The following is a 22,631-nucleotide window of genomic DNA, read 5'->3' on the forward strand; positions in this document are numbered from 1 at the left end:
TATTTTGCTCATTAGTTGATGCAGTTTCTTCCTAGCCTTGATGGTCTTTAAAATTTGGCACGTTTTTGCAGTGGCTGGTACCAGTTGTTCCTTTCCATGTTTAGTGCTTCCTTCAGGAGCTCTTTTAGGGCAGGCCTGGTGGTGACAAAATCTCTCAGCATTTGCTTGTCTGTAAAGCATTTTATTTCTCCTTCACTTCTGAAGCTTAGTTTGGTTGGATATGAAATTCTGGGTTGAAAATTCTTTAAGAATGTTGAATATTGGCCCCCACTCTCTTCTGGCTTGTAGAGTTTCTGCCAAGAGATCAGCTGTTAGTCTGATGGGCTTCCCTTTGTGGGTAACCCGACCTTTCTCTCTGGCTGCCCTTAACATTTTTTCCTTCATTTCAACTTTGGTGAATCTGACAATTATGTGTCTTGGGGTTGCTCTTCTCGAGGAGTATCTGTGGCATTCTCTGTATTTCTTGAATTTGAATGTTGGCCTGCCTTACTAGATTGAGGAAGTTCTCCTGGATAATATCCTGCAGTGTTTTCCAACTTGGTTCCATTCTCTCCATCACTTTCAGGTACACCAAACAAACGTAGATTTGGTCTTTTCACATAGGCCCATATTTCTTGGAGGCTTTGTTCGTTTCTTTTTATTCTTTTTTCTCTAAACTCCTCTTCTCGCTTCATTTCATTCATTTTGTCTTCCATCACTGATACCCTTTTCTTCCAGTTGAACGCATCGGCTACTGAGGGTTGTGCATTTGTCACATGGTTCTCATGCCGTGGTTTTCAGCTCCATCAGGTCCTTTAAGCACTTCTCTGCATTGGTTATTCTAGTTATCCATTCATCTAATTTTTTTCAAGGTTTTTAACTTCTTTGCCATTGGTTCGAACTTCCTCCTTTAGCTTGGAGTAGTTTGATCATCTGAAGCCTTCTTCTCTCAACTCATCAAAATCATTCTCTGTCCAGCTTTCTTTGGAGGAGGAGAGGTGCTCTGATTTTTAGAGTTTCTGGTTTTTCTGCTCTGTTTTTTCCCCATCTTTGTGGTTTTATCTACCTTTGGTCTTTGATGATGGTGACATACAGATGGGTTTTTGGTGTGGATGTCCTTTCTGTTTGTTAGTTTTCCTTCTAACAGTCAGCACCCTCAGCTGCAGGTCTGTTGGAGTTTGCTGGACGTCCACTCCAGACCCTGTTTGCCTGGGTATCAGCAGCTGTGGCTGCAGAACAGCAGATATTGGTGAACTGCAAATGCCGCTGCCTGATCGTTCCTCTGGTAGTTTTGTCTCAGAGGAGTACCCGGCCTTGTGAGGTGTCAGTCTGCCCCTACTGGGGGGGTGCCTCCCAGTTAGGCTACTCGGGGGTCAGGGACCAACTTGAGGAGGCAGTCTGCCTGTTCTCAGATCTCAGGCTGCATGCTGGGAGAACCACTATTCTCTTCAAAGCTGTCAGACAGGGACATTTAAGTCTGCAGAGGATATTGCTGCCTTTTGTTTGTCTGTGCCCTGCCCCCAGAGGTGGAGCCTACAGAGGCAGGCAGACCTCCTTGAGCTGTGGTGGGCTCCACCCAGTTTGAGCTTCCCAGCTGCTTTGTTTACCTGCTGAAGCCTCAGCAATGGTGGGTGCCCCTCCCCCAGCCTCGCTGCCGCCTTGCAGTTTGATCTCAGACTGCTCTGCTAGCAATGAGCGAGGTTCCATAGGCATATGACCCTCCAAGCCAGTTGTGGGATATAATCTCCTGGTGTGCTGTTTGCTAAGATGGTTGGAAAAGCGCAGTATTAGGGTGGGAGTGACCCAATTTTCCAGGTGCCATCTGTCACCCCTTTCACTAGGAAAGGGAATTCCCTGCCCCCTTGCGCTTCCCGGGTGAGGCAATGCCTCGCCCTGCTTTGGCTCATGCACGGTGTGCTGCACCCACTGTCCTGCACTCCCCGGTGAGATGAAACCGGTACCTCAGTTGGAAATGCAGAAATCACCTGTCTTCTGCATCGCTCATGCTGGGAGCTGTAGAGTGGAGCTGTTCCTATTCGGCCATCTTGGCTCCACCTCCTATAATACATATTTCTATACAAATATATACCTGTTAGATTGATGTTTGTTACTTTTAATTTTTGCAGATACACAGTTGGTGTATATATTTATAAGGTATATGAGATATTTTGATACAGGCCTGCCATGCATAATAATCACATCAGAGTAAATGGGGTATCCATCACCTCAAGCATTTATCCCTTCTTTGGGTTACAATCCAATTATACTCTTTTAGTTATTTTTAAATGTATCATAATGTTGCTGGTTGTAGTTACCCTATTGTGCTATCAAATATTAGATCGTATTCATTCTGTCTAACTATATTTTTGTACCTATTAATTAACCATCCCCAACCCAGCGCCCTGCACTAAAGTGTTGAAGTCCAATATAGATGCCAACACTTCCAGCAGCATTTCCCCAACTGCTCCAGAGAATGGAGGCTCATTCATGACCCACCTACTAGTCTTCAGGCATCAGGACAACTGTGCTACCTTTTTCTGGAACATTTATTATCAGCTTATTTTAGATGTCCTATTAAGTCACATGTACCATATCTTAAGAAGCCCATCATTCTTATGTGGAATTATATTTCCTCCCCTATCTACATGTGTTGCTGTGATATTAGTCTTAGTGGATGTATTCTGTTAGTTGGGGACACCTTCAAATTATCCAATTTATTCCTATAGCATTGCCTACTCCCTGCCCTGCTCCTTGACCACAGCTAAATTATTAAGTCACCTGAACTTAATATTCTGTATGAGCTATTGAGTAGGATAATATAAACAGCAAAAATATATTCTTTACACCTAAGAAAAACATTCTTGAAAAACTAGCACTGGGGGTGGGAATTCAGTAATTACCATGAAGTAATTGGCCTCATTTGTCTTGTAAACATTGTCACACATCTGGAGACTATGCAAAAGAGATACCACTAATCTGTATTGACTGAAAAAAAATAGAGCTTGCTGACCCAAAGGGACAATAAATCCACAAACGAGCTTTAGTAGTAGCATAACAACTGACCATGGAAGAGGTCACTGATGAGAATATAAAGTATCAGTAAGTCTCAGATTTCTCCCAACTAAATACTACTTGTTTTTCATAGAATTACAAGGTATTAGAGATAAACAGGATTATTATATGAACGGGATATGAAAGGCGAGCTTTTCAAGTTTAAAGTCCTTTCTTTTTTTCAAAAAAAAAAAATCAAGGCCTGGAAAGGTTCATTGACTCACAGTTGACAACAACTTCTAGGCAGAGTGGGCCTAGAAGCTGGGCCTCCCTACTGCCAGACAGAACTCAGCATGCTGCCTTCTATAATCAGGTATCTTGCTGTCCTCAAGTGGGGTGTCTCGGAGGGTTCTGCCTTTGCCCCCATGGCTTGCTCCTTATGGACTGCTCTCCCCTCCCTCTCTCGCTTCCTTGCCCTACCATCTGTCTGGTTAGCTCCTTCTGATCTTTCAAGATGACACTCCAATGACATCCTCTCTGGAAGCCTTCCCTTCCTCCCTCCCTCACCAGCCTACTTCCCAGCTTGCTCTGGTCCAGGGCTCTGGGTTTCTGTAGCACCCTTGTGTGCCTCTCACAGCACTCACAAGACTGACCTGTGACTGAGGACTTGATCTTCTGTCTCCCTCTCTAGACTGCCACCTTTTTGATAGCAGGGATAAGACTTAATTGTCTCCAACACACTATTTGCTATGGAGTGGGTGCTCGAGAAATGCTTTGTGAGTGAATGAATAAGTGAATAAATAAGGAACCAGAGATCACAATTGAGGAGTAAAAGTAGTCATACTGATTGGGCACCATGCTACTTTGTCTTAGCACCACTTGTCCTGGCTGAGTAGAACCACAGCAGTCTAAAGATGGCAGAAATATCTCAGCTGCTCATATATATAGGTCCTACCCTCTGTTTTCATTGGCCCTTGTCAGGATATTAGTTTCCTATAGAGCAGACTCTGCAAGTGTCCAAAGTGGCCGGTGCCATAAGTCACAGCAAAGCAGAGACTTGGTTACAATAGTGCCACAGCAAGCCTCTTGTATCTGCTCCCACTTCCCATCAGAAGGGACCGATTTGTGCAAGACCTTCGGTGTGGCTGTGTCTTCCGAAGGTTCGTTTGGCTTCCTGGGGCCACAGTTAGAAGACAGAGCCACCCTCCATGACTCTTTATCTCTTCTCGTCAAATCTCAACAAGCCAGGGCCCTATCATCATTTCAAGTGTAGCCAGGATCATGACCTTTGCAGAGAGAGTAACCAGCTAGAACTTGTTTTATATGAAGCTATTATATTAGTTTCCTATTGCCACTGTAACAAATTACCACAAACATAGTGGTTTAAAACAACATACATTTATTATCTCATACTTCTAGAGGTGAGAAGTCATAAAACCAGCATGACTGCGTTCCTTCAGGAGGCTCTAGAGGACACTCTGTTTCCAGCTTCCTCCAGAGGCAGCCTGCACTCTTTTACTCCTGGCTCCCTCCATCTGCAAAGGCAGCATGTAGAATCTTTAAGTTTCTCTCTCTCTGCCCTCTGCTTCTGCATCATGTCTACTTCTCTGACTCTGACCTGCCTGCTTCCCTTTCATGATGACCTTTATGATTATATTGGGCCCACCTGGATAATCTGGGATAACCCCCTGTCTCAAGACACCTAACTTAATCCCCGCCACCCCCTGCTTTGTTACATAGGTAACATATTCACAGGTTGTGGAGATTAGGACATAGACATCTTTTTTGGGTGGGAGGTATTATTCTGCCTACCACAGCCATTTACTTTGGATATTGTGATATAATTGAGGATTTGTTCATATGTGCTGCTTTATACCGCCCAAATTAAGAGAGAAATAAAAGAATAAAAATTCTAATGTGATATACCCTCTATCCATCCCAAACAATCACCATCACCTTCCCACCAAATATATCTATATCTACATATAAAAGTATAACATACGTCATATGCATGAGCGTAGAGTTGAGCTTTCACTTTTGAAGGCATGTGAACAGTTTCTGCCAGGTTAAAGATGAAGAACGGTGTTTTCATCCTGCGGGTGGGGATAGGAACTTTCATTAAATCATACAGTCAATTGCACATTCAGGGCTAAATCTTCCAGGCTTCTCCACTGATAAGGGATGTACAAAATCCTTTACTGTATTATTTTCAATTCTCTCATATTCATGGACATTTGCTCTGAACCAACAACAATCCCTCCACCCACCCACCAAGATGCTGCATTCACACTGATGACCAAATCTTTTAGAAAAGAAGCTTACACTTATCATCACTATTATACATTGTTCATCCTCCAAATGTATGTTATTGTTATGCAAGAGAAGCCAGGAAAAGGGAAACCTGCTGAGTTTGCCAACACATCCCTGAAGGTACCCATCACGAAGCTCATGCCATGTGTGCCCAGTTCTTCCAAGGTGGCCAGACCCTTAGACGCCATGAACTCATCCAGGTTATATTCAGAATGCCAATTAAATCAATACCTGTGCAAATAATGACCTCTTTCTTCTTTTATGTGATTTCTTCCCTGCTTTCCCACATTCAATCACAGTGAATTGTGCCAACATACGGTATATCTTTGATCAGTTCCTTAAAGTAAGAATTTGTCCCTATGACTACAATGACAACTTAAAATATGCTATTTTCTGACTTACTCAAAAATACTATTGCATAAACTATTATATATATATATATAGATATAGATATATATATTTGCAATCATTATTTTGCAGCTGTATTTCTTGACCACTCTTTAAAAACCTCTTTAAACTTATGTAAGCTCTTTATATCATAACTGTTCTCAGTGCACAGTCCCTGGCTCAGACTGGACATCAATACATTTTTGCTGAAGGAAGCACTCCCTATGTGCAAGATACTCCGTCTGCACTACTTTGGCCTAAGTATTAATGTAAAAGTCCTAAGTTTGTTAGTGTTATTTCGATTAAAAAAAAAAAAATGACAGGAACCAAAAGAAGCAGTTGCATCACTATGAAATGTTCCATAAAGGACAGGATGACATCTCTCCTCTCTGAACTACAGCAAAGAATAGGCTCCATCAGATTAATATTTCAATCTCCTTTAACGTGTCTGTCTGCTCATTAGACTATGAGCTTCATGAGGGTAGGAACTGTGTCATATTCATATGTGTAGCTTCAATGCCTAGCCCAGTGCCTGGCCTCCAGTAAGTACTGAATAAGTGCTTAACTAATTAACAGGCACATTATAAATGGAGGCGAGGTTGTAATGATTAATTTCTACTCGATATTACACTCACTTTAGTTAAGGCAAGAAAGCATAGGAGAGATGAGTGTTCCAGAGGCAGATAGATGTGAACTTTGGACTCCATCACTAGCAGCAGTGTGCCCTTGGACAAGTAGCCTTTCCACATCCAGTTTGTTCTTTTATAAAATGGGGATCATAATAACCTCAGAAGTTATTGTGTGGATGAACTGAAATATTCATGTATAATGATTAGTACAGTGCCTCAAAAACATACTCATAAATGCTATTTTTATTATCACTACTCACCCCTACTCTCAAAATTAAAAGTGCCATAGGCTACTTCCCTGCCATATTAAAAACAGACTGCACACAAGACTGCACACACAAAAATGTAGAATAGTCACCTCGCTTGCCACATTTCTTCATTGGCCACAGATTCCCAAGAAGATGGATCAAACCTGTAGTTACAAGAAAACAGTAATATCTTTCTGTCATCCACATTTTTTTTTTTGAGACAGAATTTTGCTCTTGTTGCCCAGGCTGGAATGCAATGGTGCGATCTTGGCTCACTGCAACCTCCACCTCCTGGGTTCAAGTGATTCTCCTGCCCCCACCTCCCAAGTAGCTGGGATTACAGGTGCCCACCACCACACCCAGATAATTTTTGTATTTTTAGTAGAAATGGAGTTTCACCATGTTGGCTAGGCTGGTTTCGAACTCCTGACCTCAGCCTCCCAAAATACTGGGATTATAGGCATGAACCACCATGCTCAGGCATCATCCACATTTTTGCAATGGATACATCATAACTTTTATCATCTGACAAGGCCAATAAGATGAATCTTGAAATACTGACAGTGATCAAATTAATAAACTTGTTCTCCTAAAAAAGCTGAATTATAAGGAAGTTTGAGTTGTGGTAAATACCTTCTTAATCTGCATAATAAGCCCCCATGCCTCAAGAGAGCAAACAGAAGATTCATGGGAAGACATTGAAAGTATCTGGGGAGCCAGGCGTTCATAAGAACTATATGTTAGATGGCAACAGGGCAGAGGTGAGGTGTAGGTCACTCTATGGACAGAGGTAAGAGCCAAAGAAAGAGCTGTGAAACAAGGGGATCAGCCTGAAGGGAGGGGACTCCTGGCTTGGAAAATCACTGCTGGAGCTTTGATGCTGCTCAAAGAACAATGGCCAAGCCATTTGATTTTTCTTTCTCTTAATTAAAAATTTTCTTACTACGTACATATTTGATAGAATGGGGATAATGAGCAAAGTTATATACGTGTACTAGTTGTCAGCTGTTCTGGCTTTTTCTTATGATGGCCACAGAGTGTTTTGATCATCCATCTCTGGCTGTTATACAACAATGTGGTCTGTATTTCTGCATACTGACTTTTCAAAAAACCTTTACAGTATTTTAAAATATAATCTTGTCTGCTGCTCTTAGATTATAAGCAATAGGTTATATAATCTTTAAATAATTCATAATTTTAAAAGTAGGTAATGGAGGCACATTTCTTTTGATAGTGACTCTGTGTGTGTGTGTGAAATCAAGTAAAAGAATCGCTACTCCATAGGTAGAGCAGCCTAGATAGTGACTCATTTTCTGTATAGGCAAGATTAAGCTCTATGTAGAAATGCTAAATGGAAGGCTAGTAATGCCCCAACAACATAACCAGATGCCAAGAAACTGAAAACAAAGCTACTCAAAGCTGAGTCTTCCCTCACAGAGAAGTTATCTGCCATTCTTAAAGAAAAAAAAAATGACAAGTTTGTGCATATGGAAACTATCATAAACAACAGAATGCCTTTTAAAGTTCAACTGCAGCTAATGAACCTCTTCTGCTTTTAGGATAATGAGCTATAGGATGGTAGACGATGCGGCATTCAAAGACTTGGAAGTAGAAGGTGCCATGCATCTAACCATCATGGTATCCACGCAACCAGCACCCTCTTCCCTCCTCTTTCCCCATTGTTCTGTAAGTAGGAGAACGAGAAGGACGTGTTCTCTTTCTGTTGTTTTATGGTATTTTGTGGGTAGCAAGTAATAATATTAACAGTTAATAAAAAATTAAAAGGCATCTCAAAATGTAGTCTTTTTTTAGGTATTCAAAACTGCTACGTTTATATGCATCAAAATGCAACTGCTGTTCATACCTTCCATATTCTTCAGTCCAGTTATAGATATTTTTTGTAAGTTTAATCCATTCCTCAGGGTTGAATACAATCTCCAAAGGAACTAATTTGTCACAAGACCCCCATGGCCAAAGTGAATAGTTCTTTTTCCAGGTTGGGTCGCCTTCATGAATTCCTATGCAAACAAATGTGTCTTTTCTGTTGGAAACAGAAAAATACATGATGTACTTAAAATTTAAAGTTTTAAATGTTAAGTAAATATAATTCATGAAAGATCATTTTTAGATTTTTTCCCAACATTTATTACCTATATGATTTTGGAAAAATTACTTAACTACCTGTGTTTAGTCTTCTCACTTGTGAAAGAGGTATGGCAACTATCTTTCAGAACTGTTGAAGATTAATGAGATATCTAATATAATTAACAGTCTCAAAGCATAATAGAGGCTGGACACGGTGGTTCACACTTGTAATCCCAGCACTTTGGGGCTGAGGTGGGAGAATCACTTGAGGCCAGGGGTTTGAGACCAGCCTGGGCAACACAGCAAGACCCCCATCTCATGGTTTGTAGCCCAGGATGGAGTGCAGTGGCATATCTCAGCTCACTGCAACTTCTGCCTCCCAGGCTCAAGCAATCCTCCTGCCTCAGCCTCTGGAGTAGCTGGGATTACAGGCATGCACCACCATGCCCGGCTAAATTTTGTATTTTTAGTAGAGACAGAGTTTCGCCATGTTGGCCAGGCTGGTCTTGAACTCCTGACCTCAGGCAAACCACCCACCTCAGCCTCCCAAAGTGCTAGGATTACTGGTGTGAGTCACCATGCCTGGCCCACACTGCACATTCTCACCTCCCAAGTGCTAGCAGGCTACTGCACATCTGGACAGCCCACCCCCAGGGAAGAATCAGGGGAGAAGGGATGCAAGACCCTAGAAGTATGCCAACATATAAAACCCTGAGTCTAAGGTCAAATGGGGCACTTATCTTTCAAGTCGCCTGCTTGGCCTTCTTCCAAGTGTAGTTTCCTTCCTTTCATTTCTGCTTTAGAGCTTTTAATAAACATTTACTCCTGCTCTAAAATGTGCCTTGGTCTCTCCTTCTGTCTTATTCCCCTCAGTTGAATTCTTTCTTCTGAGGAGGCAAGAACTGAGGCTGCTGCAGCCCCGTATGAGTTTGCTGCCAGTAACTCAGACACTCGCCACTGGTAATAGTAGCACACACATGGGATTGATCCAAACAGCACTGCAAATGCTTTGGAAACAGAACCGGTATTGGAACCACAGTTCACAGAAGGCAGGCCAGAATTTGAAACCTGAGATTAACCTGGCCAAGGGCTTGCTAAACAAACAAACCAAAAAGTCATCATTCTCCTTGGGATTTAAAGAAGACCCAAATATTCAAAATGTGCAGGATACAATCCAAAATTACTCAGCATATGAAGAACCAGAAAAATCTCAACTCATAAGGGAAAAAACAATCAAGAGATGTCAATTCTAAGATGACACAAATGCTAGAATTGTCAGTCAAATACTTTAAAACAACTATTATAAGCATGCATCACGAAGTAAGGGCAAATACTCTAGAAACAAAAGGAAAGATGGAGAAGCTCAACAAAAAAGTAAAATATATAAAAAGGAACCAAATGGCTTAATATAAGTTTGGCGAGACAGTATGTCAGGGAATTTGAAGAGAGAGAGAGAGAAAAGATACAATTTAAACAAAAAAAGAAAAACACTGAAAAAAGTACAGAGTTCAGGCATCTGTGGGACAATACCAAAAGGTCTAAATTCATTTCATCAGAGTCTCAGAAGGAGAAAAGAAAGACTGTGAAACAGGAAAAATTATTTAAAGACATAATGTATGAAAAGTTCCCAAATTTTGTGAAAGATACAATCTTACAGGTTGAAGAAACTTGGCGAACTCCAAACAACTCAAAGAAATCCATCCTAGCCAGGCGCCGTGGCTCACGCTTGTAATCCCAGCACTTTGGGAGGCCGAGGCGGGCGGATCACGAGGTCAGGAGATTGAGACCACGGTGAAACCCCATCTCTACTAAAAATACAAAAAAATTAGCCGGGCGTGGTGGCAGGTGCCTGTAGTCCCAGCTACTCGGAGAGGCTGAGGCAGGAGAATGGCATGAACCCGGGAGGCGGAGCTTGCAGTGAGCTGAGATTGCGCCACTGCACTCCATCCAGCCTGGGCGACAGAGCGAGACTCCGTCTCAAAAAAAAAAAAAAAAGTCCATCCTAAAATATATCATAATCAAACTGCTGAAAACTAAAGACAGAAGGTCTTGAAAATGGCCAGAGAAAAACAATAGATTTCACCTAGGGGAACAATTATTTGAATTACTCTGGATTTCTAATTAGAAGCTACACAGGCCAAAAAATGTAACTTACTTTTTTTCTTCTTTTTTTTTTATTTATTTATTTTTTGAGATAGGGTTTTGCTCTGTTGCCTAGGCTGGAGTGCAGTGGCACAATCATAGCTCACTGCAGCCTCAAACTCCTGGATTCAAACAATCTTCCCATCTCAGCTGCCCAAGTATTTGGGACCACAGGTGTGTGCCACCACGTCCAGCTAATTTTTTATTTTTATTTTTTTGTAGCGACAGGGTCTCCCTATGCAGTCAAGGTTGGTCTTGAACTCCTGGGCTCAAGCAATCCTCCTGTCTCAGCCTCCCAAAGTGCTGGAATTACATGCACGAGCCACTGTGCCCTGCCTAAAGTAACGTTTTTTAAATGCGGAGGAAGACAGTATTATCAACCCAGAATTCTGTTTCCACAAATATCCTTCAAAAAGAAAGGTGAAATAAAGACATATTCAGATAAAGGAAAACTAAGAGAATTCACTGCTAATAGTTTTGGTTTAAAAGAAATGCTTAAGGAATATCCTCAGAATGAAGGGAAATCATACAAGAGGAAAATGTGGAATATCAGGATTGAAGAAAGAACAACAGATCTGGTAAGTATCTGATAAATATTGTAAAATATTTTTTCTCTTAAGTTCTTTAATATATGTATGACAACTGAAATTAAAATGACCCTATCTGACATAATATATAACACAAAATGTAAAAGACTTATATGGCAGTAAGGTTGCCATTTTCTGCTTGAAGTGGTAAATTATTACTCCTAAGTAGACCATGAAAAGTTAAGTATGGATGCTGTAATCTCAACAGCAACCAGCTTCAAAAAAAAAACTAAACAACAAAAACAAAAACTTTACCAAGCGACATAGTAAAAAATCTCAATAAACATTTTAAAAAGAAATACAAAAAGTCAGCCAGGCGCAGTGGCTCATGCCTGTAATCCTAGCACTTTGGGAGGCCGAGGCAGGTGGATCACTTGAGGTCAGGAGTTTGAGACCAGCCTGGCCAACATGGTGAAACCCTGTCTCTACTAAAAATACAAAAATTAGCCAGGCGTGGTGGCACATGCCTGTAATCCCAGCTACTCAGGAGGCTGAGGCAGGAAAATTGCTAGAACCTGGGAGGTGGAGGTTACAGTGAGCCAAGATTGTGCCACTATACTCCTGTCTGAGTGACAGAGTGAGACTCCATCTCAAAAGAAAAAAAAAAAAATACAAAAAGTCAATTAATCTAAAAAAAGATAATAAAATAGTAGACATACATCTAAACATATCAGTATTTACATTAAATGCAAATGGTCTAAACACAGCAATTAAATATAGAGATATCTGAGATAGTAAAATAAGACTCAAATATATTCTGTCTATAAAACACCCATTTTAAATATAATATAGGTTGGTTAGAAACAGAAGGATGAAAAAGATAAATTACAAAAACGCAAAGTTAAAACCAATAAAAAACCCCAGAAGATTTTTTTCTTTTGTGTAGACAGAGAAAAGTGCAAATACAATGCAATGAAGAAAGGATAATCTTTGTAGCAAAGAGTATGAGGACAATTTGACATCCAAACACAAAAATAAAACTATAGAACTCATAGAAGAAAACATGAGAAAATCTTTGTGACCTGGCATTAGGCAAAGAGTTCTTAGATATGATACCAAAAATATAATTCACAGAAGAAAAAAACCAGATTTGAGTTTCAAAGAAATAAAAAAGTTTTGCTCTGCAAAAGACACTTGTAAAACATATGCAACTAACTGCGAGACAATATTTACAAATTGCATATTTGACAGAGGTTGTGTACCTAGTATACAGAACTTTCAAAACTCAACAATAAGAAAACAACTCAATCCCAACCCTATGCAGAAAACATACTCACACACAAACCTGTATATGAATGTTTATGGCAGCTCTATTTATAAATGCCCCAAACCGGAAACAACCCAACTGTCCTTCAATGAGTAATGGATAGACAAACTACGGTACATCCATACAATGAAATATTACTTAGAAACAAAAAGAATAAACTATTGATATACACAGCAACTAGGATGGTTCTCAAAGGCATTACACTAAAATGAAACATGCCAATATCAGCAGGTTACATACTTTGATTCTATTTATATGACATTCAGGAAAAGGTAAAGCTATAATAATGAAGAACAGATCCGTGGTTGCCAGGGTTAGGCCTGAGGAGACAGTATGACTATACGGGAGCAGCACAAGAAAGTTTATGGAATCACGGACTGCTCTGTGTCCTGACTGCTGTGGTGGTTACACAAATGTATACATGGGTTAAAATTCATAGAACTGTATACCACACCCCCTAAAAAGAAAAGTAAATATTACTGCATGTTAAAAATAAAATAGGTGCTCACTAAACATTAGCTAGCTTCCTTTCAGAGGTACACATTTAGATAACTTTCATATGATGATGGTCCATCCCTTTGGGGGGTAAAAAAATCTCTATCACGTGCCTTTAAATAACTCATGTCCTTTGAGTTAGTAATTTTACTTCTGAGAATCTATACTAATAATTTAAAATTCTTCCCCTCCACAAAAAAACCTACATATACAAAAGCAGTTGTTGTAGGTATAATTTTATTATAGTTAAAATTAGATACCATGTTAAATATCTCCTAATAGTTTTATTCACTTATTATTTTTAAATTACAGTACATGTATTTACAAATAGTTTGTAAAAACATAAGGAAATCGTTTTATGATAGTAAATATAAAAAACAGGACACTTATGCTTTTGCCTTTGTAAAAAATATGCATTTTTTATATATGTGTTGTTTCTGAGTGAATAGGACCATGTTTTCTTCGTTTTTTAAAAAATTTCTCATTCTGTAACAAGCACATGAAACTTTTAAAATTAAAAACTATTTAAAAAACTGATATTAGTAAGTCATATTTATGCAGCAATCTTTGTTAGTCAAAAATATTAACAAAACTTTATGGGGCAGAATGTTCACCATCATTGTATATTATAATAGCAAAAGTCTTGAAACAGAATATCCCAAAAATACAATATTTGTTAAATTACTATGCATCTTATGAGACTATTAGCCAAAAATGACAATAATATACATGGGGAAATGCTTATGATATAATGGTAGGTTAAAAAAAATTGGACAGAAAGTGATATCCCAGCTACATATAATACAGTATGTATGAGTATGTGTATGTTTTAAAAATAAGTCATTTATGTTAAAGATGAGTGGAATCCAACAACATTTATCAAAATATTAACAGCAGCTGTCCTTGGAAGACAGATGATACTGATCGTCTTTACACTTTTCTGTGTTGTTTAGAGTTTCCTCAAAGAACATATGATACTTCCATCATATTGTTCTTGGAACATTTTGGACAGGCAATTTTTATTAAATAAATGCTGAAACAATGTCCCCAAACAGAATTAATGGCTTCCTTATCCATGCTGCCAGAATACTTGGCATATGTTGTCAGTTAAATCATCTATCTATTCAGTAAACACCTATCGAGCATTTACTATGTCTGACACTTTACAAGGCATGGATAGTATAGAACTTATCCCACCAAATTATGGCTAGTCATATTCACATCTATGTATGTATACAACTAGATTGTGTTCTATTTGGATTTGGAACTGAGTCCCATTCATCTTTCTATTGCCGGAGCTTAATACAAGCTGTAACATAGTAGACATTCAGTAAATGCTTGTGGGATTGAATTCTCAAAAATTCACAAAAATGCCAACTTGGGGATGTTAATGGTTCCTAATATTTTATCTAGAATAGAATAATTAAATGTTACTCTCACAGCACATTTATACCCATTACTTTCGTTTACTCCACGAGCCACATAAACTTCAGGCTCTAAACACCCAAAATACCACATTATTATGTTCTTAGCAAGGGATAATTTAACTTTGGGATTTACAAAGACATTCTGAAGTCTTCTTTATAAGAAAAAATAAATCATGAAATAAGTGTTTCTCCTTCAAGCTCTGGACAATCTCAAGCACTTTATGGCAGAAGAAATGTTCAACACTGTATCATCGGGGGAATTATTTATTCTTGACCTAACTACAAATAATTTTATGTTCTCAAGTATAGAATTCAAAATTCTCATATTTTATCTCAGCTAGCATAAACTGTAGGTGTTTTTCTTATTTATAAAAATGTCTTATCCTTTATAAAAATTCTTAAGCTATTTTTATATAGTGATTATTCCTGAAAACATTTGCTTTACACTTAAAAGGGGGGCCATAGTGTTGATGGGGGGAACTATAATTGCTTGCCATCCACCTGCAATGATTTCAAGTAGGCAGGCACATCTCCAATTTCTGTGAATTGTACTAAGATCTTATTTGCTGTTCTTGCTAATCTGTCTGTATTTTTCCTTTATCCAAAACAATAACATTTATTTCTGCCTGGCCTCATTTATGCACAGATATTCAATTTAATTACAAAGATAATCTCACCAGTGACAGGGAAATAGGTATAGAAAATTGGTCTTTTGGATGAGGCACAGCTGCTACAGAAACAATTTTAGAAAAGCTTAAGATTTTAGAAAAGCTATTATATAAAAAGAATGCTTACTGTTTATTTACTTCAAGAAAATGATAAAGATTAAATGTGACCATTCCACTAGGTAATATTCCTTCCACAGGATTCCACCGGTTCCCAGGAAAGTTGACACCTGGCAAGTGCTTTGCCATCTTGGGTAAATACCACTCATAAGTCATCATCTGCCAGAAAAGTCACACATAATGTCAGACCTTTAATATATTTCTCAAAAAGAATCAAGTTTATCAAGTAATGGCAAAAACCTAAATTACTTTTGTACCAACCTAATATATATATAATTGAAAAATATAAGCACAACTGAGAATGTGGTACTGATTACTTTTTCAGTGATGTAAACTTTGGATTTTATTATGACTATCATCAGTCACATCAGTACCTTCTTCCAATTTACCTGCCGCATTTGACTCCCCAGAAGGACCTTCCCCCATTCTTATACATAGAGCAGGGGTCCCCAAACTGGGCCACACAGTAGGGGCCAGCATTACTGTTGTGCTCTGCCTCCTGTTAGATCAGTGGCAGCATTAGATTTTCACAGGAGTGTGAACCTATTGTGAACCGCACATGTGAGAGATCTAAGCTGCATGCTCCTTATGAGAATCTAATGCCTGATGATCTGAGGTGGAACAGTTTCATCCCGAGACCATTCCCCACCCCCACCCCCCAACCCGCAGTCCATGGAAATACTGTCCTTCACGAAACTGGTCCCTGGTGTAAAAAAGGTTGGGGACCACTGACCTAGAGAACATGTATTCAACTTTCAGAACCAGTGTAAATATCACTTCCTCTGATGCCCTCCTCTGTCTCCATAGCCAGAATGGCACGATCCTCTAGTACTCTGTACTCACCTCTATTAGAGCCCGTTCCTCACCAGACTGTGAGCTCCTAGAGAAAAGTCACTGTATTTTTTCATCTCTGTGTATCTGCACGCACCTAGCACACTGCCTGGCATAGAATAGTTCTCAAATTTATTATTATTATTTTGAGACAGTCTCACTCTGTCACCCAGGCTGGAGTACAGTGGCATGATCTCAGCCCACTGCAAGCTCCACCTTCTGGGTTCAAGCAATTCTCCTACCTCAGCCTCCCGAGTAGCTGAGATTACAGGCACGTGCCACTACACCCGACTAATTTTTGTATTTTTGGTAGACACAGGGTTTCACCATGTTGGCCAGGCTGGTGTCGAACTCCTGGCCTCAAGTGATCCACCCGCCTCGGCCTCCCAAAGTTCTGGGATTACAGGCGTGAGCCACCACGCCTGGCCAGTTCTCAAATCATGTTTGCTGAAGTTGAAATGCCTTTGATGGCCAGACTAGACAACCTAGACAAAATAGCCATTATTTTATTCATTCAAAAAATCAAGTATGCTCATCTATAATGAATAAGATATAACCCCTGCCCTGGAGAAGCTCAATCATGTAATAATCTAGGCCTCAAAGTTAAAAACTCTTTTGGCATTTCAAATTATCTGAATTTATTAGTAGCCCTATATTAATTACATATCCTTACAAGTTTACACATTCTTTTGATTTAAATAATTTACTTATATTAGAAAAAATCATTTTACCTAGTTCTATACTTAACACATACTTAACTCTATACTTTGATATGTATTCATTCCCTCTTTTTAAAGAAGAGACTCCCATTTACACCACCAAAGCTTTGTTATGTTCGGATATCATCATTTGAGAAATTGTGCTTATGTTTTACTTGTCTTATATAAGACATTACCTAGCAAATGACAAATTAATTTTAATCTAAGTCTAAACTGTAAATACTCAAAAAATACTTACTGAATTAGGCTTTATTAGCCATTAGTTCTGGAGGATATTAATATTAATTACATACCCACTGTGTGCTATGGACTTTACTGTTCCTCATTTGGTTCTCATAATAACCTTGCTATATGAGAATAACTGTATCAGACACTGTTGATTGCCCACTCAACAATGAATACCTTCTTCTTTTTCACTAATGCAATCTTGATTTTGATCAGGTAGCTCAGGCTGCAATGTTCTCAGTCTAGTCATTCTCCTTTGCTAATGAGCAGTTTAGGTGTGAGTATATGACTCGGTATTGGTGAGTGGGGCCTGAGTGGAGGTCTGCTGGGGGGCTTCTGGGGCACGTTATTTCCAATAAATTGAAAGAGAGAGGAAGATACCCCAGAAGAAGCACCGTGCTTTGTTTTAGATTGCGATGTTTGGAACTGGGCATCCATCCTGTGACTGGGAGGGAAAAGTCGAGAGAATGGCAGAAAAGCTGCCTCAGAAACTGACGTCCCTGAACTGCTCATATTATCAATCCTAACATCACCTATCTCCAGACTGCTTCTCATGTGAGGCTAAAAACTCAGTCATTTACGTCAGGTATTCTGTTTCTTGCATTCAAATGCACCCTAACTTATATAATGATGACTTACATTTCATAAATAAGGACAGAAGCTCTGAGAGGAAAAATCATTAGCCCCATGTCACATATCCAGGAAGTGACAGAATGAGGACTTGAGTTTAGGTCTAGTTCACTTTCTAATCCATGCTTCTCAACTACAGGAGCTGACATCCTAAACAGTGTTTAAAATAGTGTGGAACCATGTTATTAACAAGTAACATAGCTTTTGTCAGAATCTAGACTGAAGTTCAAATTAATCAATTGACATCCATGATATAAATACAACTGCTTATAAAAATGTAAAATTGTATATTCATAAATGTTTACAAAGTTTTCTCCAAAAATTATAATTATTCATTAATTCAGCAAAGTGCATTAAGTACTATGCCTAATAATTTGTTCAATTGAATTCATCATATTATTCTTTTAAGATTAAGAATTTCTCTTTTCCTAATGACTGCTCTAAAAAACACCAGAGACAGGTTTCTTCCCTTTTATGTATCTATGGCTTAAATAATAAATCTTACAGTTTAAATAGTTCTTCAGTGAAAAAAAAGTTTTCATAGCCCTCAAAATTTTCACGAATCCTCTCTTAATGTATTTTTGTCATAGCATTAACAAAGTTTATATAAAAATTCTATAGCATAATTATGGTTAATAATTTCTATTTTGAGTGAAATGTTTACTTACCTACAGTATGATTTCATATTCAATATAATTTATTTTAATCCCTGGACCAATGGGCAAGGTAAATTTGAATGGCTGAGTTAGCTGAATATAAAATAACAATCTTTTTTTTTTTTTTTCTGAGATGGAGTCTCGCTCTGTCACCCAGGCTGGAGTGCAGTGACGCGATCTCAGCTCACTGCAAACTCTACCTCCCAGGTTCACACCATTCTCCTGCCTCAGCCTCCCGAGTAGCTGGGACTACAGGCACGTGCCACCACGCCCAGCTAATTTTTTGTATTTTTAGTAGAGACGGGGTTTCACCATGTTAGCCAGGATGGTCTCGATCTCCTGACCTCGTGATCCACCAGCCTCAGCCTCCCAAAGTGCTGGGATTACAGGCGTGAGCCACTGCGCCTGGCCTGAATGTAAAATAACAATTTAAAAATAGATTTACCATACAACAAACACTTTTATGGTTTGTCACATGAACTGGAGACCTAAAACATGAATCTAACATGGAACACACTAATTCTTAAAACATTCAGTTTAAATGTTTTTAAATGAGAAAGAAGCAACTAGTGTGACTTATGCTATTAGTTAAAATAAAAAAACAAGTATGCTCATATATATTCTACCTAACACGTAGAATGTCATATATATTCTACCTAACAGTGATCATGAAAACTGTACCCATCCACCATTTTAAAAAGATTTTTTCCAAAACATATGTTTTTAAATCATCGCTATATTCTAAGTATATTTTTCATATACTTACTTCCTGATCCACTAATGAAATGTCAGGCCTCAACCCCTCACAGTAATGCATGTAACGGAGAGAATTTCCTGGCAAATCTCCTCTGAGTAAGATAATTGCATCATGAGGCATAGAGGTGAGAAGGTTCTTCGCGAACTTATCGATCACATAGTTGGTCCTTTGGTCACAAACACTAAATAAAAGGATTCAAAAAAATTAAAATAGCAACACTTTGCTACAGTTTTAATAAGACTAGGCTTATTTTCTATGCCATTCTTTTCCCATCATACAATCAACATTTAGTGTTTCAATATATTCTAAAATAATACGTATATTTGAAGAGAGAATACTATCATCTGATAAGCAGCAGCTAATTGTGCAATTGAAAAAAAATCAGTCTACTGCTTACTTCTGGAGTTTATAATCATTTCCACAAAAAGGGAACCAGTACACAAGAAGAGGTCCTTTTTCCCCCTAAGTGCAATCCAATTTTATTTTTAGAAAGTAAGATTTCTGATTCCACTTGGAGTTTAAGGCAATTTTATGTTCATTCCATTTACTCAAAGAACCTTTCAGAAATGCAAAAGGAAATCTGCCCATTTCTGACTTGAATTTGTATGGCATCTGTATGATTTTCTTGCATGCAGAGGTTGATCCTTTCCACTTCTCCCCTGAATCACAGGCCTCCTGTGTTCCTCTCTGCCTTTGGAGATCAAGAAATCGCTAGGGAATGAGACCAATGAGAAGCAAGGGGAGGATGAGTTTCCTGAGTTGTTTACTTCTCTCCAGGCATTATTTGCTATTGCCAATAACTTCATTCTTTTCAAGAATGAAGTGAACCTTTCTAACTTCAAAGAAAAACTGGCATGAATTCTGAGAGCATTCTATGAAAAAAGAAAAAGATGACAAAACAGTAATTAGTATCAAAAAATGAGACAAGCAATGTCCTTTCTGTTATTACCAAGTCCATTACATTTGATGGAGCTGAGAAACACGGCCTAAAGTTGAATACCTGGGGTATCACAAAGCAAATGAACACCTCTAGGAACAGAATATTATCCCTGCCTTTGTAACTGATGTAAAAATTACTGTTTCCTACCTGATTCCCTGTGTTGCAGAGTGATGAGGCACATTTTGCCACCTAGCAAAAGTGCTGTGTATTCCATTCCCCTGGGACAAATAAAAAAAATCAAAACAAGATAAAAACACCTAGCGTGTGCAAATATGTCTGGTGTCGAACCTGGACTGCCCTAATGGCCTGAGCCAGGAGATGACTGGGATAAGTAAAGGTTGGGAAACACACTGTGGGCTTGGTGCACCTTCTTGAGCTAGCGATGATGTTGTGTCTAGGACATGCAGCCCCTTCTCTCACGGCCTCCTGGTGGCCTTCCTAACACCAGCTCTACCCCAGTATTATAAAGAACAATGTTGTGGGGTTTTTTTAACTTTTATTTTAGGTTCAGGGGTACATGTGTGGGTTTGTTGTTATAAAGGTAAATTCATGTCACAGGGTTTGTTGCACAGATTATTTCGTCACCCAGGTACTAAGCCTGGTACACAATAGTTATTTTTTTCTGATCCTCTCCCTCCTCCCAGCCTCCACTCTCAAGAAGGCCCCAGTGTCTGTTGTTCCCCCTTCTTTGTATCCATGAGTTCTCATCATTTAGCTCCCACTTATAAGTGAGAAGATGCAGTATTAGGTTTTCTGTTCCTCTGTTAATTTGCTAAGAATAATGGCCTCCAGCTCCATCCATGTTCCTAAAAAGGACATGATCTCATTCTTTTTATGGTTGCATAGTGTTCTATGGTGTATATGGACCACATTTTCTTTTTCCAATCTACCACTGATGCGCATTTAGGTTGATTCCACGTCTTTGTTATTGTAAATAGCGCTGTAATAAACATTCGCATGCATGCGTCTTTATGGTAGAATGATTTATATTCCTTTGGGTATATACCCAGTAATAAGATTGCAGGGTTGAATGGTAAGAACATTGGTTTTTAAAATTAAGTTAAAAGAGAAAATTTAATCCTTTAAAATACCAGTCCAATCTCACTACAGCAAAATTCCAAGGGACTCTCTCTTTCATTTCCATAATGTGTACTTGATATTGCTAGAAATAAATGAACTATAGTCTAAGACTTAGACGTCTTTTATGTTAGACTGAGATTTTTATTGTAATGGTTATTAAACAGATTTTGAAAAATACATGTAATACTAATAACATATGAGTTAAGAAATTTTAGAACTTAATTTAAAAATAATTAAGGCTGGTGTAGTGGCTCACACCTATAATTCTAGCACTTTGGGAGGCTGAAGAGGGAGGCTTGCTTGAGACCAGGAGTTCAGGACCAGCATAGGCAACCTAGTGAGACCTTGTCTCTACAAAAAAAAAAAAGAAAAAAGGCATGCTAATGGTGGCATGTGTCCATAGTCCCAGCTACTGAGGAGGCTGAGGCAGAGGACTGCTTGAGCCCAGGAGTTCACGGCTGTAGTAAGCTACGATCATGCCACTGTACTCCAGCCTAGGGGACAGAATAAGACCGTGTCTCAAAAAAATTAGTATTTACTATTACAGAGTAAACTGGACATAAAGGGAAGCATAAAGTGAATTATTTTAGGGTATGCAAAAAACCCTAAATCATTTTACTCTCCATCTAAGTGGTATTTTAGGTCATGGAATTTTACCCATACTAGGGATTCTAAAAGTATCTCTTGGGTTCTTTAGAGAAAAAGATACAAATAGTCTAGACACACCACCTAAACCCTTGTTTGCAATGGCCTGAAACCATACATCGCCCATGCTAAGATTCTGATTCAGGAGGTTTAACAACCCTGAAAGTTAAAGAACTACTGCATTCAACCAAGCTGTCTCACTTTGAGTCTTGAAAACCAGTAGAAGTAACAATGAAATAAAGTGTCAGAATCTGAATATCCAGGTATCTCTGGCTTGACAGCTACTTTTCATAAAAATAACCATGTGTTACCTGTAATTAGAATATATTTGGTAAACTACAAAAAGAGTTGCAGAAAGCCATTCCAGACACTGAAGCCCATTGCTATTCAGCACTCGGTTAGTCTCAGACACAACTGCAGCCAAACCAATGCCAGCGAGGACGGCCACTACTGCATTGCTCTGCATCCAGAATCGTTCCACCTGTGAAAGACATATGCAACCAGTGGGTCCAGGTGACTATTTTATGCTATCAATCAGCTCCTCATATATTTTTTAAATATACTGCATGTACCTAGTTGTGTGTGCCTGTTGTCATTCAGGTTTTGTTAACTGATTTCCCCAATCCAAGCCCAGGTCATTTTATTTTTCTATTTTCAAACATTCTTCCTTCCCAGTTTGACAGGTGGATCTCCCTTTTTAGATCCACACATTCATTTCAATACTGTGGCCTTAGTCTTGAACTCCAGTAATATACAGGCTGAAGGAGTTAGAGAAATGCTTTTGCTTTACTCCTGATGTTTCCTTCCACATCAGGT

At 38.8% G+C, this 22,631-nt stretch overlaps 1 protein-coding gene and 1 long non-coding RNA gene across 4 annotated transcripts in view; one reads left to right on the forward strand and one right to left on the reverse strand.

Moving 5' to 3' along the window:
* The window catches only part of TMEM260 (transmembrane protein 260), a 70,976-nt gene that overhangs the window by 10,276 nt on the left and 38,069 nt on the right, over positions 1-22,631 (reverse strand). For 2 of the 3 annotated variants that reach the window (XM_032179650.2, XM_032179649.2), the window contains exons 10-15: positions 22,127-22,296; positions 19,160-19,331; positions 15,343-15,491; positions 8,409-8,585; positions 6,655-6,708; positions 4,973-5,063 (exon numbers count right to left, since the gene is read on the reverse strand). In XM_032179650.2, the coding sequence (XP_032035541.1) occupies positions 4,973-5,063; positions 6,655-6,708; positions 8,409-8,585; positions 15,343-15,491; positions 19,160-19,331; positions 22,127-22,296 (813 nt within the window). Of the gene's footprint in view, positions 1-4,972; positions 5,064-6,302; positions 6,478-6,654; positions 6,709-8,408; positions 8,586-15,342; positions 15,492-19,159; positions 19,332-22,126; positions 22,297-22,631 lie in introns of those variants that run through there. The other variant, XR_004252657.2, reaches the window with a different exon arrangement.
* On the forward strand, positions 3,158-8,325 carry LOC131381495 (uncharacterized). Its single transcript, XR_009210269.1, has 3 exons — positions 3,158-3,343; positions 5,833-5,936; positions 8,104-8,325. It is a non-coding gene; the product is annotated as an uncharacterized LOC131381495 (long non-coding RNA).

This window comes from Hylobates moloch, unplaced genomic scaffold (assembly GCF_009828535.3).
Source record: "Hylobates moloch isolate HMO894 unplaced genomic scaffold, HMol_V3 SCAFFOLD_16, whole genome shotgun sequence".
Taxonomy (NCBI): domain Eukaryota; kingdom Metazoa; phylum Chordata; class Mammalia; order Primates; family Hylobatidae; genus Hylobates; species Hylobates moloch.